This window comes from Dryobates pubescens, chromosome 15 (assembly GCF_014839835.1).
Source record: "Dryobates pubescens isolate bDryPub1 chromosome 15, bDryPub1.pri, whole genome shotgun sequence".
NCBI lineage: Eukaryota > Metazoa > Chordata > Aves > Piciformes > Picidae > Dryobates > Dryobates pubescens.
The window spans coordinates 10,908,605-10,929,533 of record NC_071626.1 but is presented as its reverse complement, the minus strand read 5'-3'; the positions used below and the strand labels follow the sequence as shown (position 1 = coordinate 10,929,533).

The 20,929-nt window shown below is 42.7% G+C and overlaps 2 protein-coding genes across 3 annotated transcripts in view; one reads left to right on the top strand and one right to left on the bottom strand.

Annotated features, from left to right (window-relative positions):
- Positions 1-14,079, top strand: part of TIMP3 (TIMP metallopeptidase inhibitor 3) — a 35,865-nt gene extending 21,786 nt beyond the window's left edge. Inside the window, exons 2-5 of the mRNA XM_054167916.1 lie at positions 5,754-5,836; positions 12,016-12,127; positions 12,791-12,912; positions 13,519-14,079. Coding sequence (XP_054023891.1) covers positions 5,754-5,836; positions 12,016-12,127; positions 12,791-12,912; positions 13,519-13,716 — 515 coding nt within the window. The 3' untranslated portion in view covers positions 13,717-14,079. The remainder of the gene's footprint in view (positions 1-5,753; positions 5,837-12,015; positions 12,128-12,790; positions 12,913-13,518) is intronic.
- The window catches only part of SYN3 (synapsin III), a 196,851-nt gene that overhangs the window by 109,004 nt on the left and 66,918 nt on the right, over positions 1-20,929 (bottom strand). The gene's annotated exons all lie outside the window — the stretch shown is intronic.

Genomic DNA, 20,929 nt, shown 5'->3' with positions numbered 1-20,929 from the left:
CTAACAGATCAGCTAGGGAAGTGGGAAAAGGACTGTGGCTTATGAGAGTGAGCAAGTTATGTCTTTTTTTCCCAGCACCATTAGCACCAATGCTTGAATATCTGTGTGTAAAAGCAACCTGCCTTGACAAAGTTAGGATATGCCCTTGGAAATGCTAGAATAAAGTGGTACCTCAATGGTCTGCCCGGTGTGCTCAGGAGTCTTGAACATAATAGGTGCCTTAGTCCTATGTGATGTGAGCCCTCCAGCATGTACCAGCACAGTAAGGAGTTTTTGTGACAGGCTGAATGAGAAAGCTGCTAGCAAAGTTGGTAAACAGTAAGCTGCCCTTGGAAGTAAGCCCTTGTATAGTCTTTGGATGAATAAAATGTCAGCCATCCTTGGCATGTCCCATGTTTAGTGTCAAGGCAGCGTTTCCAAGTGTGTACCATTGTAGTGGGGGTTGCTTTTGCTGTCCAGTTCTTGGTGTAGTTTAGTGGCCTTATGATAGAAGGAGCCTTTCTTCAGCTTCCTGGTCATGTTGCTGCTCCCCACATATTTTATTTTGCTGCTATTTGGGTGTCAAAGAATGGACTGGGCCAATAATTTGTCCCCTGTGTCCCCCTGTATCCTTCTCTTACATGCAGTGAGTATACATCTAGGCCAAATTTCTCACTTAGAAGTACTTGTATTGCACACCAATAAAATAAATCCTTGAAGCAATCAATGAGAAGTTTAGCACTTGTTGCTCTCCTCAGCCACTCATGATAATTTGTCCCAAGGGAAATGGCTTTGGAGAAAATGCTGGTGCCTAAAAGGGGTATGCCTCCACTTAACATGCTGTTTGTGGATGGCAGCCAGCCCACTTGCATGAAAGCATCTGATCCTCGTGGTGCAGTTGGACACACATCTGGGATAAGTGGTGTTAGCTTCTGCATGCGCCACTGCCCTCTGGTTATCAGCAGGTGAGATTTGTGGTGGTGTCACCATCTAGTGGCTGGCCCCCATAAAGGACACAAGCTGGAGTCGATACCTTCACTTTTCAACTGGGAAAAAGCTGCTACGCATGTAGTAGCAAGTGTGTTCCTGGATGAAGAGACTTGGTAATTACCAGTCATTTCACCATGTTGTTTTCTCAGCTTGGCAAATTCTTGTCATAACCTCACAGGTCCACTTCCCTCACATTGGTCATTGCTTGTTTGTTTACTCCTTGCCTCTCTTCTGCTATCTCAGCTATAAAGCCAGTGTTCTCTTCTACTCCGTATCTTACCTTTAGGCCTTTTCTCCTTATGAATCATTAAGAGAATAACCACACAGAGGGTAAGGGCTGGAGGGAAAGAGTTCTTGAGTTACGTGTGTATACATTTGGGCAAATACAAGTGCATGTAGGACATTCTCTTACACCCCTACTGATTTGCTTGCCTTTGTAAGACCTCATCCAGTGATATTTGGAAAAGATGGAAGTGTTTTTGTGCAAATGTGTGTATCCATGCATGTGCAGGCAGTAGTACCATGCTAGAGATGCTGGTGAAATACGAAGCATTAGCTGCTTATGCTATACTAGTCCCGTAGCAAATCTGAGCCATCTTTGTTTTCCTGAGCAGTAAGCCTGCTTACATTAAAAAAAAGGCAAAAAAGCAGGGGGTGAGGGTGCAAGGGAAAATAATGAAACTAATAATTTGTAAGTACCTTGCTGTTTTCTCCTCTTCAAATCATGGCATGGCTGCCATGCTTATCTTACCAAGATTTACATCCTCATCTAATGTAACTTTTCATAAATAATTACAAATCACTCATGAGACCTTGCCAACTGCTCCAGTCCCACAAAGTGACCTGACTTGAAACCCCAAAGTACTGAGAAACATTCATCTTGGAGTATTTTCATAGGCAATACTTCAAAGGAATTGTGGTTTAAAAATATGCAGCTATTTTGGTGACCACTTGTGTGGGATAAAGTTTCCCATCAGTAATAGCAGGACTGTAATAGAGCTTCAGGGAGAAGGAAGGAGTTGAGGGGAGCAGCCGCAGCACCTTTTACCTCATTCTGCTGAAGCAATAGGAGTCCTCAGAAGTAAACAGTTGACTTTGTTTACACAGATTGAATTCGCAGCAGAAAAACTGCATATTTCTGATACTTTGCAGAGAGTGAAAAATTTCTTTGGTAGGTATACATGACTCCCACTCAGTTAGGAACAATGTTCTTTATCTTCTGATTAGATGTGAAGAGTGGTCCAGCAGTACAGCTGGTGAGTGGCAGTTTGACAGAGCAAAGATAGGAAGTGGGAAATGTGTGGCTGCAGATCTGCAGCTTGGAGCTGTGTTCTGGGCAGACTCTCATGTGGAGGCCTAGAGTGATGAAGCTGGACATGAAAGGACAACCTCTGAGCAGTTCTGTCCATCCAGTATCTCTCTCCAGTTAACCAGATGTATCTAATCCTCAAAGGGTGGGAGTTCAAGCCTCACAAAATACAGGAGGTAGACTTGAGTTGGAGTATCCTCTACTTCTTGGCTAACAGCTTGACTTTAATATGGGAATATTGAGGCAGGGTAGGTTCTTTGTTCATTCCCAGCTTTTTGGTAAAGGAAGAAACATACCTAGAAAAGTTACTGTCTGGGTGATAATAGCAGCTTCTCTGAGATACAGAGTACTTGGCCTATTTACAAAAAGCTTGAAGTGACAGCCCACACTATAGTTTCTCATGTTTTTTACTAGGTGAATTTACCAGGACAGCTATTCTCTAATTTTGCTGGGAAACAATAATATGAAAATACAGATCCTTCCACCTGCCTGTGAGAATAGCTTTAGTTGAAATTGTGATACTTTTATGTGCTGGTGTAGATATGCTCTTGGAATCTTTGGTCCTGTGGTGAAGCTGTTGATTAGTCTGTGAATCAAAGCTGGTTTCTTTCTGAAGTTGCTGTGGTACTCTTAACTAGAAGTGAAAGGGCTGCCAAGCTAGCAGTAAAGCACATGAAGAAAATGGGCTCTTAGATTTTAGGGGGGTGCCTGACATCTGTTAAGCTGTGTTCTGGTTTGGAAACTCCAGTGTTTTGCAGTACTGCCTTTTAGTATATTTCTTATCATTGTCAATAAGATAGAAGATTTCATTGTTGATTTCAGATGTCTTGGGCAATCCACATTTTTTGGTTCATCAGATACACAACAGATGAAGATAAGCCTTTTGACACTGTGCTTCGGGCTGCAGCATTAGTGAAGTGCTCTGGAATTGATGAAGCCCTAAAGAAATTGACCCTTAGGTGGTCTGTTTTTTGTAACTGCACTGTTGGTTGTGGTGGCTGGGGCAACAAATGGAAGAGTTTAGTCCTCTAGGCCCTTCCTTCAAAGACCAAACAATTAGTTAAATAGAAGTAATACAATTACCCTGGCTTTTACTGCCCTTGGATAATAGAAGTTTAAAACAAAATTAAGAATGAAGTTTTAGACTCAATGAATGAAAGTTTTGTTGGTCCTTTGAATTGAAGCCAGCAGGACTGTCTTACCTAGGTTTAAAATTTATTTGACAAGTCTGGCTGAAGCACAGGGTATAAATCAGAGCAGAGTGAGTTTGTCTTCATTTCACACCATCCTTGTGGAAAAAACTCCAGGACCTCATGTGTGTAACCAGACTTGTCTCTTTCTTTAAGTCTGTTCTTCAGATTATTCAGAAAGCTGGGACAAGGTTTTTGCCTCACTAATTTGGTCTAGGTAGTGAATAAAACCTCAGCCTCCGCTTTTCCCCACTTCTTTCAGCGTTTGAAGCGTACATGAGCTAAGAACCAACAAAGTACTTGTTGAATGTTTTATATACCTAGCAAAATGGATGCCTAAATTTTGTTGCTGTAATCCAAGTAATAACTCATTGTGTATTCCTGCTTGCAGAGGAGTACCTGCACCTCTCTGTCTCTCCCTTCCGTGCCTTCCTGCTTTTTAATGAATTGTTTTCTGTGATGCATTTACGTGATACATTCTGCAAAGCACAGATGCTACAGAAGATTGCTGTGAAAGCAGTACTTCTGTCTTGTGCAGGGGGTTACATCAGGGCTTTCATAGTCTCAGAGGAAATGATGTATGTGGTCCATTTTAGTTGCTGCATTTCAGTAGTCTGGAACCACTGGGCCATGTATTCAGCAGATGTGCACTATTTGCAATGGTGCCCCAATACAAGCTTTATGCAGAAGTAGCTGATGTCCTCTTTTACTCAAAAAAGGGGTGCCTGAGGGATTTATGTCAGCTATAAATTGTCAGTCGTGTTATGAGTATGTGCCTCTTTTGGATTTGCCATGGTTTAGTTAGTCATGAGCTGTTAGGTAACAGGTTAGACTTGATGATCTCTAAGGTCTTTTCCAACCTGGTTGATTCTATGATTCTATTGGAATAATTTGCATAGCTCTTGGAAAGGGAAGCTTGATGAATAAGATTTTAGGTAAGCTTTACACAGTTATATTGTAATTTTGATTGATGGAATTCCAAATTCCTTGGTTTATTTTTTATTCTTGCCCTGTTGTTTGTACAAGAAGCATTTGGGGTACAAGATTTTCTAACAGTGATCCTTATTCTTCCCAGAAATTTTCTTCAATCTTATTTTCTGTAGCTCATGTGAAAATTTAAGCCACTTGTGGTGCTCGATAATGTGATAGGATTGCTGTTGGAGAGTGGACTTTAAGTGAATAATGTCTGCCCTGGCACTAAGCTCTGCTCATCTACTGAGATGAGCAGGTGACACCAGACCTTTTTGAAAGATGATTGATGGAATAATAGGTTTTTTTGTGTGTGCGGAATGTCCCAAAAGTAGGTGAGCAGGAGAAATCTTACATTAAGTGCTGACTGTAAACCACTCATTAGATCTAGATGAGTGATCTCAAAATCCTTATCTATAATGGCTTGGTCTCGTTTTGCATTGCTGTGGTGTTGAGGTATCTGTGTCAGGCTGGGTGCTGGATGCACACCTGCACACACAGACTCCTCTTAAGTATCCAGAAAGAAATAAAGAACAGTGTATGTAAGCTCTGATGGGTCAACTTTAGTTTGTCATCCAGGTGGTTTCTGGCTGGCCTGGCAGCTTTCCCTGTGGATTTGATGGTTGCTGAACAATCTGGTTTTGCCCAGGAGCCGTTTGCTTAAGGTTGCCATTTGTTGGGAGTTTTGTGGTATCTGAAAGGTGATAGCTGTGATATGAAATATTCCAGTGTGCTGTACTGGGTTGCTGTGGTTATTGGGAAACAGAAGCTATACAATGGACACCCAAGGAACAATTTAAAAGTAGTATCCTATTGAACATCACTCCATGGCACCTGGTACCATGGTCTAGTAGTCATGAGGTCTTAGGTGACAGGTTGAACTTGATGATCTTTGAGGTCTTTTCCAACCTTGTTGATTCTATGATTCTGTATGTTGATAGCCAAGATGTTAAATACAAAAGTCATGCCAATGGTTTGATTCAAATATTTTAACCTATCTTGGAACCAGTTATAGTCTGCTTTGCAGATTTTAGTGAGATTTCAACACAAATAATGCTTGTTCATATTCTTCACGCAGAAATGGACTTCCTCTAAATAAATACTTGCTTTGGCATCCCATTTTGCATGCCTTTGTTAGGTGTGAGATTCAGTATAAATTGAAAAGAAGGTTAGCCTGGAGGTCTGTTTTATTTCACAGAATAATTTACCTGTGTGGGTTTTTGGGTTTTGTTTTTTTTTCTTTGAAGTGGAGAGGCTGGCCTCACTGTTGTGTAAAGTTGTTTACAGTTTGTTGTATTTTTCCTCTTTTCTGCCAGTGATCCGAGCTAAAGTTGTGGGGAAGAAGCTGATGAAAGATGGACCCTTTGGAACGATGCGATACACAGTGAAGCAGATGAAGGTATGTTTGTAGACATCTCACACAGGCTTGCAGATATGGTAATGATCCTAATTAATGTGCAATAACAAACAGAGTTTGCCTAGCTTAGAATGATAGCACCTCAACTGTCTGTCTTGATCAGCCAGAATGGAAGGTAACCAGGAATTGGCAGAAATTTGCCTGGGGAGGAAAAAGGAGCAGAAAGGATCATTCCAGACATAGAGTGCTGAATACCTGAATTCTTCCTTTATTTTTTAAATTTCTGGTGGTAAAAGATGCCAGATGGGCTTCTCTGCATACTGGAGTTCTGTTTGTGTTCAACATCCAGTGTTAGACTGTGAAAATGCAAGCTGTTCCACGCAGCACTTCCATTAAATTCAAGATGTTGTCCAGGTAGGGGGTCTGCCAGCCTTGAGAAGAGTGGTCTTTCATCTCCTCTTTCCTTGCATTCTTTGTGACCACCAGTTAGAATTATGACATTTTTTTTTCCATGTACAGAAAAAACCACCAAAATGAAACCTGTACAGTGAAGCCTTTATATAAAACTAAATGAAACACTGTAGCTTTCAAATATCATCAGCTCAGAAGAGTTGTTAAGTACTGACACAAGGGTGAAAAGAGGTAGATGCCCTACCTCCGTAGGGTTTTGTCTTTGGAGCTCTAATTCTTTGCTGAACACGCTGCACTCAACCTGCTGCTTTGGATTTTTGATCTATTTTTTAAAATTCTTTTTCTTTTCTTAAACCAACCCTTTGTTATGTAATGCTAAAAATCAGCCCTAGATTGTTTTTCTTGGCCATGCTATTCCAGTCATAAGACTGGTTTATGTCTTTAACCAAAAAAAAAAAAAATAAAATAAAAGAGAAAGAAAAAGAAAGGGAATGGAAAAGCTTGGCAGAGACTGCAGAAATCTGAAACATATTAGACAAAGTAAAAGTTCAGAAAAGAAGCAGTCATTTGCCTGCCTCGTAACAGTAACTCTCTTTATAAGGCAGTTTATAGCTAAGCACGAAAGCTGGGAGGAGGAGACGCAAAGCCTGTTTCATAAGCTGTCGCAAAACCGCACACAGAGCCAGAGCTGGGCCTGGCAGGGCTCTTCCACTGGAGTGGAATGCTTGCACTCTGAGTAAGAGGGCATGAGGTGCTGGGCTTAATCTCCTTGATATTATACAATAGCTTTTAAGATTCAAAGGGAAAACAAAAAGAATCTATTTGTTGATTAACTCGTATTTGTGAAGGAAAAACAAAAGGGGCAACTGATGATGTTGGCTCCAGTGAGAGAATGCTGCACTTTGTTCTTTTCCTTTTTTCCTTTTTTTTTTTTTTTCTTTTTTTTTTAATTTTATTTTTTTCTCTGACAGTCTCTGGCCTCATCAGGCTCGCAGCACTCTGTGCTGTTCATATCCAGTTTTGTCACTCTCCAGCTCAGCAAGCGTATTGCACTTCACAAAACTACTCAATGCCCACCCGTCCCAGTGGCTTCAACTTCTGTTTTTCTGATTTCATCCAGGTCTTTCCAAGACCCCTGCTTTTCTCTTCTACTAAGCTCTAAGAGTTTTGTACTTCCTGTCAAACACATGACCGAGTTCTGTTCATGATCTAGAATAACAGTAGTCCCCAAAATTATTTATTACCCTTTACCAGCTGTAACACTAGCCTCTCTTCTAACTAAGGATGCTGCTTGCCCCCTGGTCAGACAGTGAGCTGCAGTGTCAGATCTCTGGAACAGCATTAAGCATTCCTCCTCTAACCTGGGAGCTTGCAGCAGTGTCTCTGCTTCAAATAGAAAAGGGTTCTTTGGGTCTGCTGGCATTTGGCGGAACATAAGCCCCGACAAGGTGAGCGTGTTGCCTATGAGTAGAGCAGCAACCACTTTTTAGTCAACAGACACCATCATGTCAGTCTTTAAATAAGATGCCTGAGCCTGTCCTGGGTGTTTTCATTGAGTTATGCTCCATGAGATACTGCATATACTGCAGGAATCTGCCATGTGCTCATGCTGAGACCAGAAGAGAAGAATTGCCTTTTTACAGGAGCAGTTCCACAGTGTTTTATTAGGAAGCTGCTTGCCCCAAAAAAGTTAGAGGGATTTTAAAGGGGAAATCACGTGTCCTTCAATCTGCCTCTATGCCTGCTACATAGATGGTGGGCTGGTGAGATGTTGCATTACATGTTTAACTGTGACCTTTGGCAGGAAGGAACCTGAAGCAGTCAAAGTGCTCAGTAGAACTGGAATGTCCGGAGGACATAGTTCTTGATAAACAAACAAACCTAGTGTCTTCTTTGAAACCCTGCTGTCTTTGCTGAGCTGGAGCTTTCAGTCTAGAGAGGAATTCAGCTCCATACAGTGGGGGAGATCAGAATGATGTAGCAAATCTCTCCTTTCCTTGCCTCAATGAAAGCTGACTGTCCTCCTGATGAAAAGAAAACTGAGGAGGCCTATGGCTCTGTGCAGCTGCATGGGATCAACTCTGAAGATAATAATTAACGTCAGTGATTTTTGGCCACCTATAAAACTGTCTGCAGCTGAAAAATAAACAAGGCATTTAGTCTATCAGAGTGCACTGTGAAAAGCACTGAGAGCCTTAAAATGCAACAAACAATCTTTGTATTTCTTACATGGGTTCCTTAGAGTTTGCTGTGGCTGATTCTGCTCTTGCTAATGCTCCTAAACTTCTTGCTGCATTTCACAATTAAACCAGCTTGGGGCCTGGACTGGAGCACAAGGTCAGCCCACAGGCATAGAACAGTGCCAGGCTTTCTAGTGTTCAGCCTTGTTGTCTGAAAAGGCCTTGTGCTTTTTCAAGCAACCTCTGCCTCCTCCCACTGCTTTCTTAAATAATTTAAGAACGCTGCAAGATGACATGCTGGAGTCTGCACAGGACTGCTCTAACCCCTGCATGTTCTATGATACTGCAGCACATTCTGAGAATGACCCAAACCTATTTCAGGAAGCTGCAAAGGAAACAAGGAGATAAGATACTTCACTCCATGTGCACAAATAGTCCTGCTTGACCATGGCAGCACTCTGCACAGGCTGCCAGAAGCAAGGAGGCTTTCCTTGGTTTGTTGCTAATCTGTAAAACGAGTCTAAGGGGTGAAATGTGATAGTCTGAAGAGGAAAGAAGTGGGGTAGGATTAATTCAGTTTAATTTTAGACAGACTAAAATGAGATGTTGAGTCTTTCCTACTCTCTTGATTGTCAATGGAGGGAGACAAGAACCATCAAAGCATAATCCAGCCCACCAGTTGTAGACAGCTATTTCAGGATGGGTTGAGTTGTTCTGGAGGTGCCTGTTCTTGGCATTTGACCAGAGAGGATGATTAATTCACGTGAAGCACCTAAATTTTAGGTAGCTGACAGGATTACTTCAAACCTTGGTATCTAGTGCAAGCTCACATGGGAAGGATAGGAGGAAAACCAATGTATCACAGAGCAAAGTTAATCATGCAACAGGAACCATCAGGGGATTTGCATGTGCGTTTCTGAGGCAGTATGGAGGCTGCTAAGGGGAATGCTGACACAGCTGGAAATAGAGCGGCACTCCAGATACCACCATGTGCCGCTTGCTAATACTGTCATTATGCTTCTGAAAATACACATCTGTGGTGACAGGAGGACTCTGAGGGTAGCAGTTAGGAGAGAGGCTAGCTTTATAGTTGGTTTTCTTCTGACTGGTCTAATAGCACTTCCAGGATATTTCATGTATCCAAAAATAATCCTGAAGGTATTGTTCTATTTGTTTTGAGAGAAGGAGATTCCCTCTTGCCAAATCTTCTTTATCCTCCCCTGAGAACCAAATTCATGGTGAATTTTCTTTAGCCATCAGACAGGCCCTGTCTGTTCCCAGCACTGGGTCAATTAGTGTGACAGTTGCTAGTATCAATGAAGGTCACTGAAGGATGAACTGAAGTGCTTTTTGAGAGGCTGCTCATGCTTCCTTCAGCCAACCTGACAGTGGTGTCCTTGATGGTCATGTGAAGAGGAAATTAGGTCCAGAAGCTGAAAACCAATCCCCAGTTCAGTACCACTAATTACTTCAAAAGCAGTCATGTTGAGCTTGATGGTGCAGAAGATGTGAGGAGTGACAGCTGTGAAGGTCCAATAGGAAAGGCCTGAGCAGCTTCTCAGAGGAATTAGTTTAGCTTACAGCCCTTTCTGCAGGGGGGAGACTGGGCTCAAAGTACCCCTGTGCATGTGTAAACTTTATAGCACAGATACTTAATTAGCCAAACACTGCTTGGATCTTAGCACTCTGAGTGACAGACACTTGTACTGCACATGCACAGCATACAGCTCTCTGCAGAGTAGATAATTCTCTGCCTGAAGAGACTGGGCAGCCCCAGCTGTTATCTTAGCTACTCTTATCTGCTTAGATACTGTTATCAGAGCTTCTTGGTGTGACACCCACTAAACAGGGTCTGAACACATGATCTGTATTCGATGTGTTTTCCTTATAGTAAGTTTGGGAAGCAAGGCAGAACTGCTCTGCAGATGAGGAGCAAAAAGTGTACTGAGAACTAAATCAAGGACAGACAAGATGCTTGTGGCAGAGCCTAGATGTCTAGCTATCTTGAGCATAATTGAGAAATACGAGTGGATCATCCTATACCAATAAAAATGTCAGGGATAAAGTAGAGGGTATGCAAGGTTCAGTTCTTTCACATTCAGTGAAAGATTTTGCTCACTTACAGACACTTCTTTCCCACATGTTTACTGGGTGTAGCAGGAAGGATAGAAAGTGCAAAGTCTTGAGCACGTCTTTTACTGTGCACAGCAGAACTGTTAGGGAGTTGTGACACTGGTGTGAGATTGTGCTGATTTAGAGTAATACAACTGAGGAGAATAGTAACCTGGCAGGTGTTCCATGGATGCCCAGAAGATTGTTTGACCTCTCAGCATAGCAGAAATAGTAGTGGGTTTTTTATGCTTGTTATGCAGTATCCGGGTCTAGCATAAAATCCATGAAATCAACAGACATTCTTTCAGAAAGAAAAAGGTTTGTTGTTTCTAGAGGAGGTGGGGGGAGTAGTGAAATGCTCTGGGATAACAGAGGATTTAACAAACTAGAATATTGCATGGAGGAGAATACCACAGCTTAAGTGGCACAGCAGCAGGGATCTATAGCTCTGGGATTATTATTTTTTTTTCTCCCTGTTTTGCCTTGCTTTAGTCTGAGGCACTGAATGTGAAAGTGCTCTCACAGGGCAAAGGATAGGCCAAGAAATGCTGTAAGGATAACCAGATTTTAAAGATGAAGTTTTCAGAAGAGCCCTCCTCAGTGTTTCAAAAGTAGGATGCCTTTGATTTGGTCCAGTGTACACGTGCAGCGGTGGTTTCATTGCTGTGCACAGACTTCATTATGCTACTAACAGATGGACATGAGTTTCCCGAAATTGCAGTGGTAAGGTCAGGTCAGATAGGGACACATGCTAATTTCTGACTGAATCCAACTGCCAGTATGTCTGTGGCTTCATATTTCAATTAAACTGAACTGTAAGAAAGCTTATGAAAGAGGAGCAGGAGTGTAGAGGAATTATGTGCGCACGATATATTCTTTATGGTACCCATCAATACTGGGCTAATTTTAGGAGATGGCGTAGAATTCTATTTATATATTCATTTAGTTAGAGAAACATGAAATCCTTGCTGAAGTCAGCAGGAGTGGCATATTCTAGGCATTAGAGAAGGAGGTGTCTGGCTTGGTGACTTAGATTGAGCGCCAAAGGTTTGAAACTCTTACAGCAGCAGCACTGGAAAATAGGCTCATTGTTTAAAAGAAAAATCCCTTAGTTTGGAAGAAATTGTTTAAATCACATGAAGGAGGAAGATTCCAAGCCTGAACTAATTTAATTTCTCCGTAATTATGAGCTATATAAGGGAAAGAAATGTCCAGGAAGTTGGCAGAGCTTGTGGCACTGGCGTTTCGCTCGCTCAGTGCCACTGGAACTAATGCGAATGGGGAAAAGTGGGCCCTGTGCTGAATTGCAATGGTGTGTTAGCAGGTGGGTATTCTGCTTACCAGCAGATCTGGTGGAGATACTTCCACCGGAGTCCAGCTAGTGCCACTAGTCCTTCACTCTTGTAAGCACTAAAAGTTCATTGCTTGCCACCACGGTCTAGGAATGTAGATCTGAAAGAATCTAAGTGAAAAGTTGCCATTGTAAAATATCTCACCGTGTTTTTATTCTTTCTCTAGATGTACAGGGGCTTCCAGATAATGCCACATGTTCAGTACATCTACACAGAAGCTTCTGAGAGTCTTTGTGGAGTCAAGCTGGAAGTCAACAAATACCAATACCTGATTACAGGTAAAGGACAGTGTACTTTTTCATAATCAAAATGTTCTGTGCCTACACTGGCTAAGGACATGAGCAGCTGTGTAGACAGCTCTGTATGTGTCTTCCTAAATGTTAAGATGACCAACAGTATTTTGATATTCAGTACTCCTTAATGCTGAGAATCATTTTACTCTCTAGATTGCTGTCTCTTTCCTAAAGTATCTCTTGTACCCAGTGATGCTGTGACAAATATGCTATATGACAGTCCACAGCTGTCAATTCATACTCAAGCTGGCATGCCTGCTGCAGGGAACTGATTGCTACTTGGGTATGGTAGAAATGGACAGGCCCTTTTGGAACAAGCTGAAGAAATGGGGGCTGCTGAGATGGGGTGATGCAAAGAGAGATGTGGCAGTTGCCAAGTGTTTCTACAAAGGTGTCAATTCACTTTGCTCTGTGGTTGGTTGAGAGGAACTTGACAGCATTACTCACCTGCATGTTGCTGGTGCTTACAGCTGGCACAACACTTTTAACTTACAGAAGTGTTGTAATCTTGCCGGCCAGAGGTCCCCGAACCAGTTAATAAAAAGCAAGCAGTTACTGAGCAGTGACTGAAGCCAAACATATTGAGAGCATTAGCAATCTCAGGAAACGAGGAAAGTGCTAACTTGTGACCATGTCTCTGTTTTCCAGGCCGTGTGTATGAAGGGAAGGTTTACACTGGCCTGTGCAACTGGTATGAGAAATGGGACCGGCTGACTCTGTCCCAGCGTAAAGGATTGAACCATCGCTATCATCTGGGCTGTGGGTGCAAGGTATGTGCTTCTCTAATTCGGGGGCATTAAGACATTCAGACCCTAGAACTCAGATTTCCCTGGCTGATGATACCAATGCTGCTGCTGAACAGTCAGGGAGAGAAACAGGGGACCATAGTCTTTAGAGGGAGAAAGCAGTGCTGAGGCCGGAGAAGAGAAAAATCTAATAAAAATGCAGTCTATGCCTTTTTAATGCCCTGTTGGAGCTAAATGGGGTTGGGCAAGGCTCTCAGAATCCATGCAAGTACCATTTGCAAGTGAAGGAAATCAGGTAGCAGAGGTGTGGCGAGACAGGACCAGCTTTTTTTCCTGTGTCAACGTTTTGATTGCTCAAAAGCTTGCAGCCTGGCACTGGCACTAAAATGTTTGCTCATGGCCCCAGGCCTACAAAAACATAGACACAAGATCAACTTTTCTGCACCTGGAAAGCCCTTTTGACCCTGTGTATGTGAAGCTAATATCCTTACTGAACTGAGGCTGAATTTTGGGTTAGTAAAGAGAGGTTTGAGAGAGTGGAATTTTGCATCCCTTGTCTCCAATAAAAAGGCATTTTATATAATGTTGTTCTTCCATGTGGCCTGACCTGATTTCTCTTTACCATTGCAGATCAGGCCCTGCTACTATTTGCCCTGCTTTGCAACCTCCAAGAATGAGTGTATTTGGACAGACATGCTCTCCAACTTTGGCCACTCAGGATACCAAGCAAAGCACTATGCCTGCATCCAGAGGGTGGAAGGTTACTGCAGCTGGTACAGAGGATGGGCACCTCCAGATAAAACGATAATCAATGCCACAGATCCCTGAGCATGCTCTCCCTTCCTTATCTCCCCTCTCCCTTACTTGTGGCTGGTCTTCCTTCAGACACCAACTCTTCCCAGATCCTGATGATGACAATGAAATTAGTGCCTGTTTTCATGCAAATTTTAGCACTTCGAACACTTAAAGAAAATGGAGAGGGAAAAAAAACAAAAAAGAAAGAAAACCCAAGTCTGTGCTACCTTACTGAATTTGTAATCACCTTTTCCATTTTTTTTTGATACCACTCATTTTGATCAGACAACATTTGGGAGCTTACTTTTGCACACCAGAGGGAAAAATGGGAGGCAGGGAAAGAAAAAAGAAAGAAAGAAAGAAAAAGAAGAAAGCTGGAGCTCTTGCTCTCTTACATGTATCATTAGCTGTGGCACTATAATCTCTATTTTTGTAGGAAAACAAAGATCTAAACCCAATGCCACTTAGGCACTGTGCTCTTCTATGCGCTGGCTTCCTGTTACCCCCTCCTCACGCACTAAGTGCTTAACATATGTGGACAAATCTATGGGAAGGAAAACAGGTTTCATTAATCAGATTGGCAAATGAAACAAACTGAAAAGAAACCCAGCCTAAACTCTGGAGGCGGGGGGGGGGGGACAAAAACACAAAACATGCCCCAAATAAATCCTCCTCTATGGGTGAGACTGGCAATGATTGACTCCAGCAGTGCGAGAATTCGCCTGGTGCATCTGACCATAACATCAGGTAGAAGCATTGCTTGACAGATTGTCCTGGCTAATTCAGTCACAGTCTGAATACAACAGCACATTTGAAATTCTGGCTTTCCCTGGAACAAGAGAGAGACTATTTTTGTGGTTTAAAAAACACAAAAGCCCCATCCCCTGTGTTTAGGGAGGTAAATGCACCTACAGCAGAGCAGAAGTGCCGTGCCGTCCTGGTTTGAGCAGCACTGGCTGCCGAAATTCTTTGCAGCTTAGCTCCAACAGCAAAACCGGCTCGTGAACACCTTAAAGCAGACAGATGCAAAAATGCCAGCATGTGAGAGGGAAAGGGGAGACTTGCTAGAGCTCTTACTAGAGAGGAAAAAAAAAAAAAATCTATTGCCAAAATAGTGTTTTGCTGAACTAAGATGTATATACATATAATGACATAAGCTATTTTTGTCAGGATGTGGAATTTCTTTTCTTTTTGGTGTTATAAACAAAAGAATGGTTTGTTTGTGTTTTAAAGACAGAAATATTGACATTCCGAGTCAGTGAGTTGTTTCTAAGACATTGAAGCTCCAGTGTGTATCTGCAGTAGTAGCTACAGTCATTGTTTCCTCTGTATGTCCTTGCATCATGGTTCCTCCTCCTGCAGCTACGCTAGCTGAGTTTGTTTATATAGCAAAAGGAAGTGTGTGTGTGTGGGGGGGGGGGCTAGGCATGGAAAAGTGGTCTCCTAATGAGTGCTGGCTGGGATCACAAAATTTCAGCGCCCCAGAGGATAACTTCTGTGTCAAGTGTGGCGTTTCCCTCTAGGCACTGTTAAGCATAACTCTGCATATGCTCATGCTACGTCCTGCGGTGATGTAGGAGGAGGAACTTTGCTGCCTTGTGCTTTGCTGTTGACTGGAGAAGGTTTTTGTTTTGTTGTTATTTTGGTTTTTTTTTATTAAGAAAACTATAATATAATTTTTCTTATCAAATAAAAGTATTTTAAGTTTTAATGATGGTGAAGAAGGGGTGCTGACAAAATGGGTGACTTGAGTTTTGGCTGGGGAGGGCTTGGGCAGGGAGATTATGCTTAACTTCATTTTTGTATTATTATGATTATTTATCTTAAGTTTCCATATATCTTCAGTTCATTCCACTTAGAAAGCAGAGCTGCCACCAGCAGGAAAACGTATTGCAGTGATTCCAGCTCGGGGTAATATAGCATTTTACAGTCAGTGACCTCAATTACTGGAGAGTAGTTTGGGACCTCTTTGCCAAATGGAAAGGAAAAGGTGGCCGAGATGGGCCCTGATACATTTTTGTGTTCCTCATGTGCTACCAGAGCTCTGTCAGAAGTACATCCTGTGAAATGCCTCGTTTGCTAGAGATGTATTGTTGCAGCCAAAAGCACATAACTTCCTTTCTTACATGAACATGGAAGGGCATTTTCAAATAGGTGGTGTAAGAGGTGCCTGGGTCTGCTGTGTTTTGGGGTTTCTTCAGCGGCTCTGAGTGGCATGGCAGCACAAAACACACTGAAAGGCTGTTGGATTTTCCAGTGGTTCAGATGTGGAATACTTCTTAGGAGTCCTCTTCCCTGTGACTACTCCTAAATTATGCATTGGAGATAGGAGGGAGAGTAGGGTGTAGGATCAGGTGGTGTGTCAGAAGGTTGCCCCTTTTTGCAGAGTACAGGGCTGGGATTTAGGCACAGTGAAGCAATCTGCAAGCTGTGCTTGGCTGATACAATCTCTGAAGGTCACTGAGGGCAGAGAGAAGCCAGCTTTGCCACCCTCACTGTTTGCATTGCTTGGAGCTGGCATCACTGGAGATGGCCCTCCTCAAGCTCAAGGCGACTTTGCAAAACTGGTGTCTCTTTGAGCTGCAGCCACCATTCACAGCTTTGGATGGCTAAATGAAAATGCTCCTTGATGCAGTGAAGTGTTGATTTGAATTTTCATTAAGCCGCAGCTCTGCGTACTTTACTTGTCACTGATTCATTTAGCTAGCTGAGACATCACAGTATTGCACTCAAATTATTGTGAAAATATTTGCATTCTAATACCATGAGGACTTGTGTCCCTAAGTAGGATATAATGTAGCTATGTGCTTTGTAAACAACAGATGCATTATCAGAAAATGAAGTGTATTACCATTTTATACTGCAGACAGTAAAATATTTCTGAGATGCCGACAGCTAAAGTGGCAGGGGTGGGGGTTTGGTAGCAAATCTTTCCCCTTGCTGTGTAAGGAAATAATTGTTAAGGGTTTTAAAAATGTGGAGCCAAAAGGAGGGGGAAGAATCCAGTAAAAATACATTTCTTTTGGGAGGCTTCTTAGTTTTGTTTCTGTGCATTCTATCAAGGACATGTATTTGTTGGGCTAAGCTTTAGCTTGTACTTGGGTTAAGAACCCAGCTGAAGGCTCTCTTGAAGTGGGATGGAGCCATTAAATGGATTGAACAGGCTCTAAATCAGGCTCAAATGACTTCTTCCTTTCTCCCTGCTCTCCTCCTTTCTCCCTGCTCTCCTTTCCTTTGTCTTGCTAAGTCACTTCTGCCCGCCAGTCAGCAAAACGCTCTCCCTTATTACAGCACACAATGCAGTATGTGGGAACACCAGGCATGGAGATGTGAGGAGGCAGGTGTGAAGTTCTCCCCAAAATGCTAGGCTATGGAGCATACAATGGTCACAGCAGCACAAATATCTTCCTGTCACCTCTGACATGCTCCTTGCTTCATCCTGTAAGCTAAGGTCAGTGGCACAGCTTATGTGAGCACAGCCTCTGGACATGTACAGGATAAAAGTTTCTCCCTCGTCTCCATGCTTTAAATATAACAACATTATTAGAAGTACTATTTTAAATGCAGAGCTCATTTCTAGACTGTTGCTGTTTGCTTTCTTATTTATAGATATTTTTCCTTATTTGCTTGAGAGTGTTTTTCTCCTTTAGCATTACAAAACCCTATGAAAAAATACATTGAAGGTTTAGGAAAGATTGGATGTGATTTTCATTTTCCAGAATGGGACGGGTAGAGAGCAAGAGATCTATGCATGGAGTGCCTTGAATAAAGCCCTGGTGTGGGAGACTTCCCCTTCCCCTGTATGGGACAAAACTGCCATTTTAGGACTAAATTTCCCAGGTTTTGAAGAGTTACATGGCCCTTTAGATAGGACTATTCTAAAACCTAAAAATATCACTGTATCCCATTTGTACTTGGCTGGAGTGAAATGCTACCTCACAGTGATGGGAAACAAACTCTTTTTTTTCTGTAGTAAAGTCTGTTTGAAGGAAAGGCCTCTATGGGAACAAGTTTCCATTCTGCAAACAGCTCCTGCTCCACCACCACCATTTGTGCACCCATCCCAGAGCCAGGGGCAAGACCCTCACTAGCCAAGATACCACACAGAGGAGCTTAGCACCAGTAAGGAAGCCCAGCCAGCACCCTTGGATGAGACTGGAGGAACCATCAATTCTCTTCCTAACTGACCGGGGGGCCACCAGGCCCCCCGGCCTTTGTTGTCACCACCACCATCACCCAGTGTGCACCATGGGCACTCACCAGTGATGAGAGGAGGATCCCTCAGCCCAAATGGGCTCAGCTTAGGGCTTCTGCCTTTCCTGGCAGGGATTAAAAAGGGGAGTAGGTGGGGAGGGCCAAGTGGCCACACCTGGGGTGGGAGGAGACTCCAGCAGAGCCCAGGTGCTCTGGGGTTTGAGGGCAAAAAGGGGGCAGGTGAGGGACTTTTAGGGTGTCAGGTAATGATAGGACTAGGGGGGATGGAAAAAAAATAGAAATGGGTAGATTCAGACTGGATGTCAGGAAGAAATTCTTCACTGGAACAGGTTGCCCAGAGGGGTGGTAGAAGCCCCATTCCTGGGAATTTTTAAGGCCAGGCTGGATGTGACTCTGGGCAACCTGGTCTAGCATGAGGTGTCCCTGCCCATGGCAGGGCAGTTGGAACTGGAATATCCTTGAGGTCCCCTCCAACCCCAGAAATTGATTCTATGATTCTAAACAATTCTGCAGTTTAGGCTGGATGTTAGGAAGAAATTCCTCACAGAAAGAGTGATTTGCCATTGGAACGGGCTGCCCAGGGAGGTGATGGAGTCACCATCCCTGGAAGTGTTTAAAATAAGACTGGAGGAGGCACTTAGTGCCATGGTTTAGTTGATTAGATGGTGTTGGGTGATAGGTTGGACTTGATGATCTCGAAGGTCTTTTCCAACCTGGTTAATTCTGTGATTCTTTCAGATGTCTCTGAAAATGTGTCTTATAAATTATACCTTAGAAGGGCAGAACAAAATACAAGGAACTGCAAATTATTATTACTTCCCCTTTCCTCCCTCTCCTCCCCCTTCAGTCTTGAGAAAAGACAAATCCACAAAACATTTGCTGCTGCTTTGCCTGTACTGGCTTCTCTTTCTCTCTGACACTGTCCTTCCTTCATAGAGCCACTCTGCTGTTCCTGATAGTCATGGAAACTCGGGGAGGGAACCAAACTCGTGTGAAAAATCTTTTCCAGAAGGAATGTATTTGTTGCTAAATTTTCTAGCACTGTTTACAGTTTTCCTCCATGTTATTTATAAATTTTATATTCAGTGAATGTATATTGTCTTTTAAGGTAATGTTGCATAATGTTCACTTTTTATAGTGTCCTTTTATTCTAAACAGTAAAGTGGTTTTATTTCTATCACAGACATTCTGTCTCTGCTTCACTTATATTAGTTTTTGTCCACTTCACATGCCCACAGATTAATTTGCAAGTGGATGTATTAATTTCTTCCCCTTTCTTGATAATGTTTTATTTGGCCCAAAGCAGATATTCCACCTTTGGCAATTCCTGTGCTTTGGCAAAGATCCCTTCAGCAGTTCTTCCCTCTTTTTAAGAGGTTGATCTCTCTAAGAATAATTGTTGGGGCCATAAGCCCAGGAGAGGTGAAAAATTGCTTTTGAAGCGAATGAATCCTGCTTGTTAACCGGCCGTGGGGGGTCACTACAGAGCAAGGCAGTCACCATGTCTGTCATGCGGCACCAGCAGGGCCTTAGAACAGTTGCCAGACTCATTGCTGGGGTGGAGGATTGAGAGGCACATGCCTGTGACAAAGGGAAGAGAGATGAATCTTTCTGCTGTGGCATGTCATAGTCCTCTCATTAGGCTTACAATTTAAGGCTGGTTAAAAATGCCTTGTGAAAAGGAGGCTTTCAGGCAAAGTATTTTCAGCTAAATGCTCGTGAAGATGAGCCTACTGCCAGAAGTTTCCTTTATCTCACTTTTATTTCAGGAAAATCTCTACATAGATGAAAGAATGAAACTGATTTTTATATCCATTCTCTGTTTAAGTCAAAGGTTTAGAAAGTAAGCTTTGGAAAGCTTTGGGCATAGAAGGATGAGGATCTCTTAAGTGAGAATTTCATTGCTTAAAGTACACCACATTGCAAAGAGGTAAGATGATAACACTAGATATAAACACTTCCAGGGGGTCAGCCATCAAAGGACCACAGTGTATTTTATGAGTGCTAACTGGTATTGCTTGAAAATGCCTCCAAGAAGGGGAAGAAGAGGGGAAAGGAGAATCATTATTTTCCCATCTGGCAGATGGATAAGCACAGTGGGCAAGCAACTTTCACAACTACTTGGTGGAGTGATGACTGCATTGGAGCTTGCCTGGTGTCAGCACTCACCCTCTCAGTGCCCCACAGCCCAGGGTCCTGTGAAGATGCACCCAAAAAGATCTTGAGAAGTTACATAGATTTATTCTGTGAGGCAGACCCCCCACCTGGAAGGAGCTGGGCTGAATTTGCCCAAGTAGATTGTTGCTTGTGTAAATATTTGGAAAGCAACTGATTTAAACCAGATTATGCAAGCTTGCACGTCAACAATGGTGTTTGTGTTCAGTTTAAAAAGGTTCTTGTATTCTTGTGGAAGTAAGCAATAGCATCTCCAAGTAGCTGATCAGTTATAAAGATGACAAATATGTGAAACCAAAGTACAGTGCTGGTAACAAATGCATTTACATGCTGAGGGATCAAGAGTCACATTTCCAGGAGAGAAAAATATGCTAAGACTGCCAGCTAACATATTTGCAATGAAAACCTTAGTCAAGTCTTCCATTCCTGAAGTGATGGTGAGACAGTCACAACTGTTCTGAAGGAACACATGTCACAAAATCCTCTTTATGAAATCAGCAGGAATTAAACACAACAGATTTTATCAACTCATTTGTCTTAAAAGTCGCCAACAAACTGTCCCATAGTGTTTAAGGGTCACCCACTGCTTTTTGTCTTAAATGGTGATGCAACTCTTACACCGTGTTACTTCACAGCATTGCACTTACCTTCATAACATGCCTGTGAAGTAGCAGTTATCCACACAGCACAGGCAGAGAAGAGAGTATTGGAGTGGAGAGAAGGACCAGCATTCCAAAGTATTCAGGTACCTAGTGAGTACTGGTGGGATTTTTCACAAGAATCTAATGGAGATTTCCATTTTGAAGCCCCCTCTAGGTACCTGTATCCACCATCAGGTACCTACACTCTACTGTGC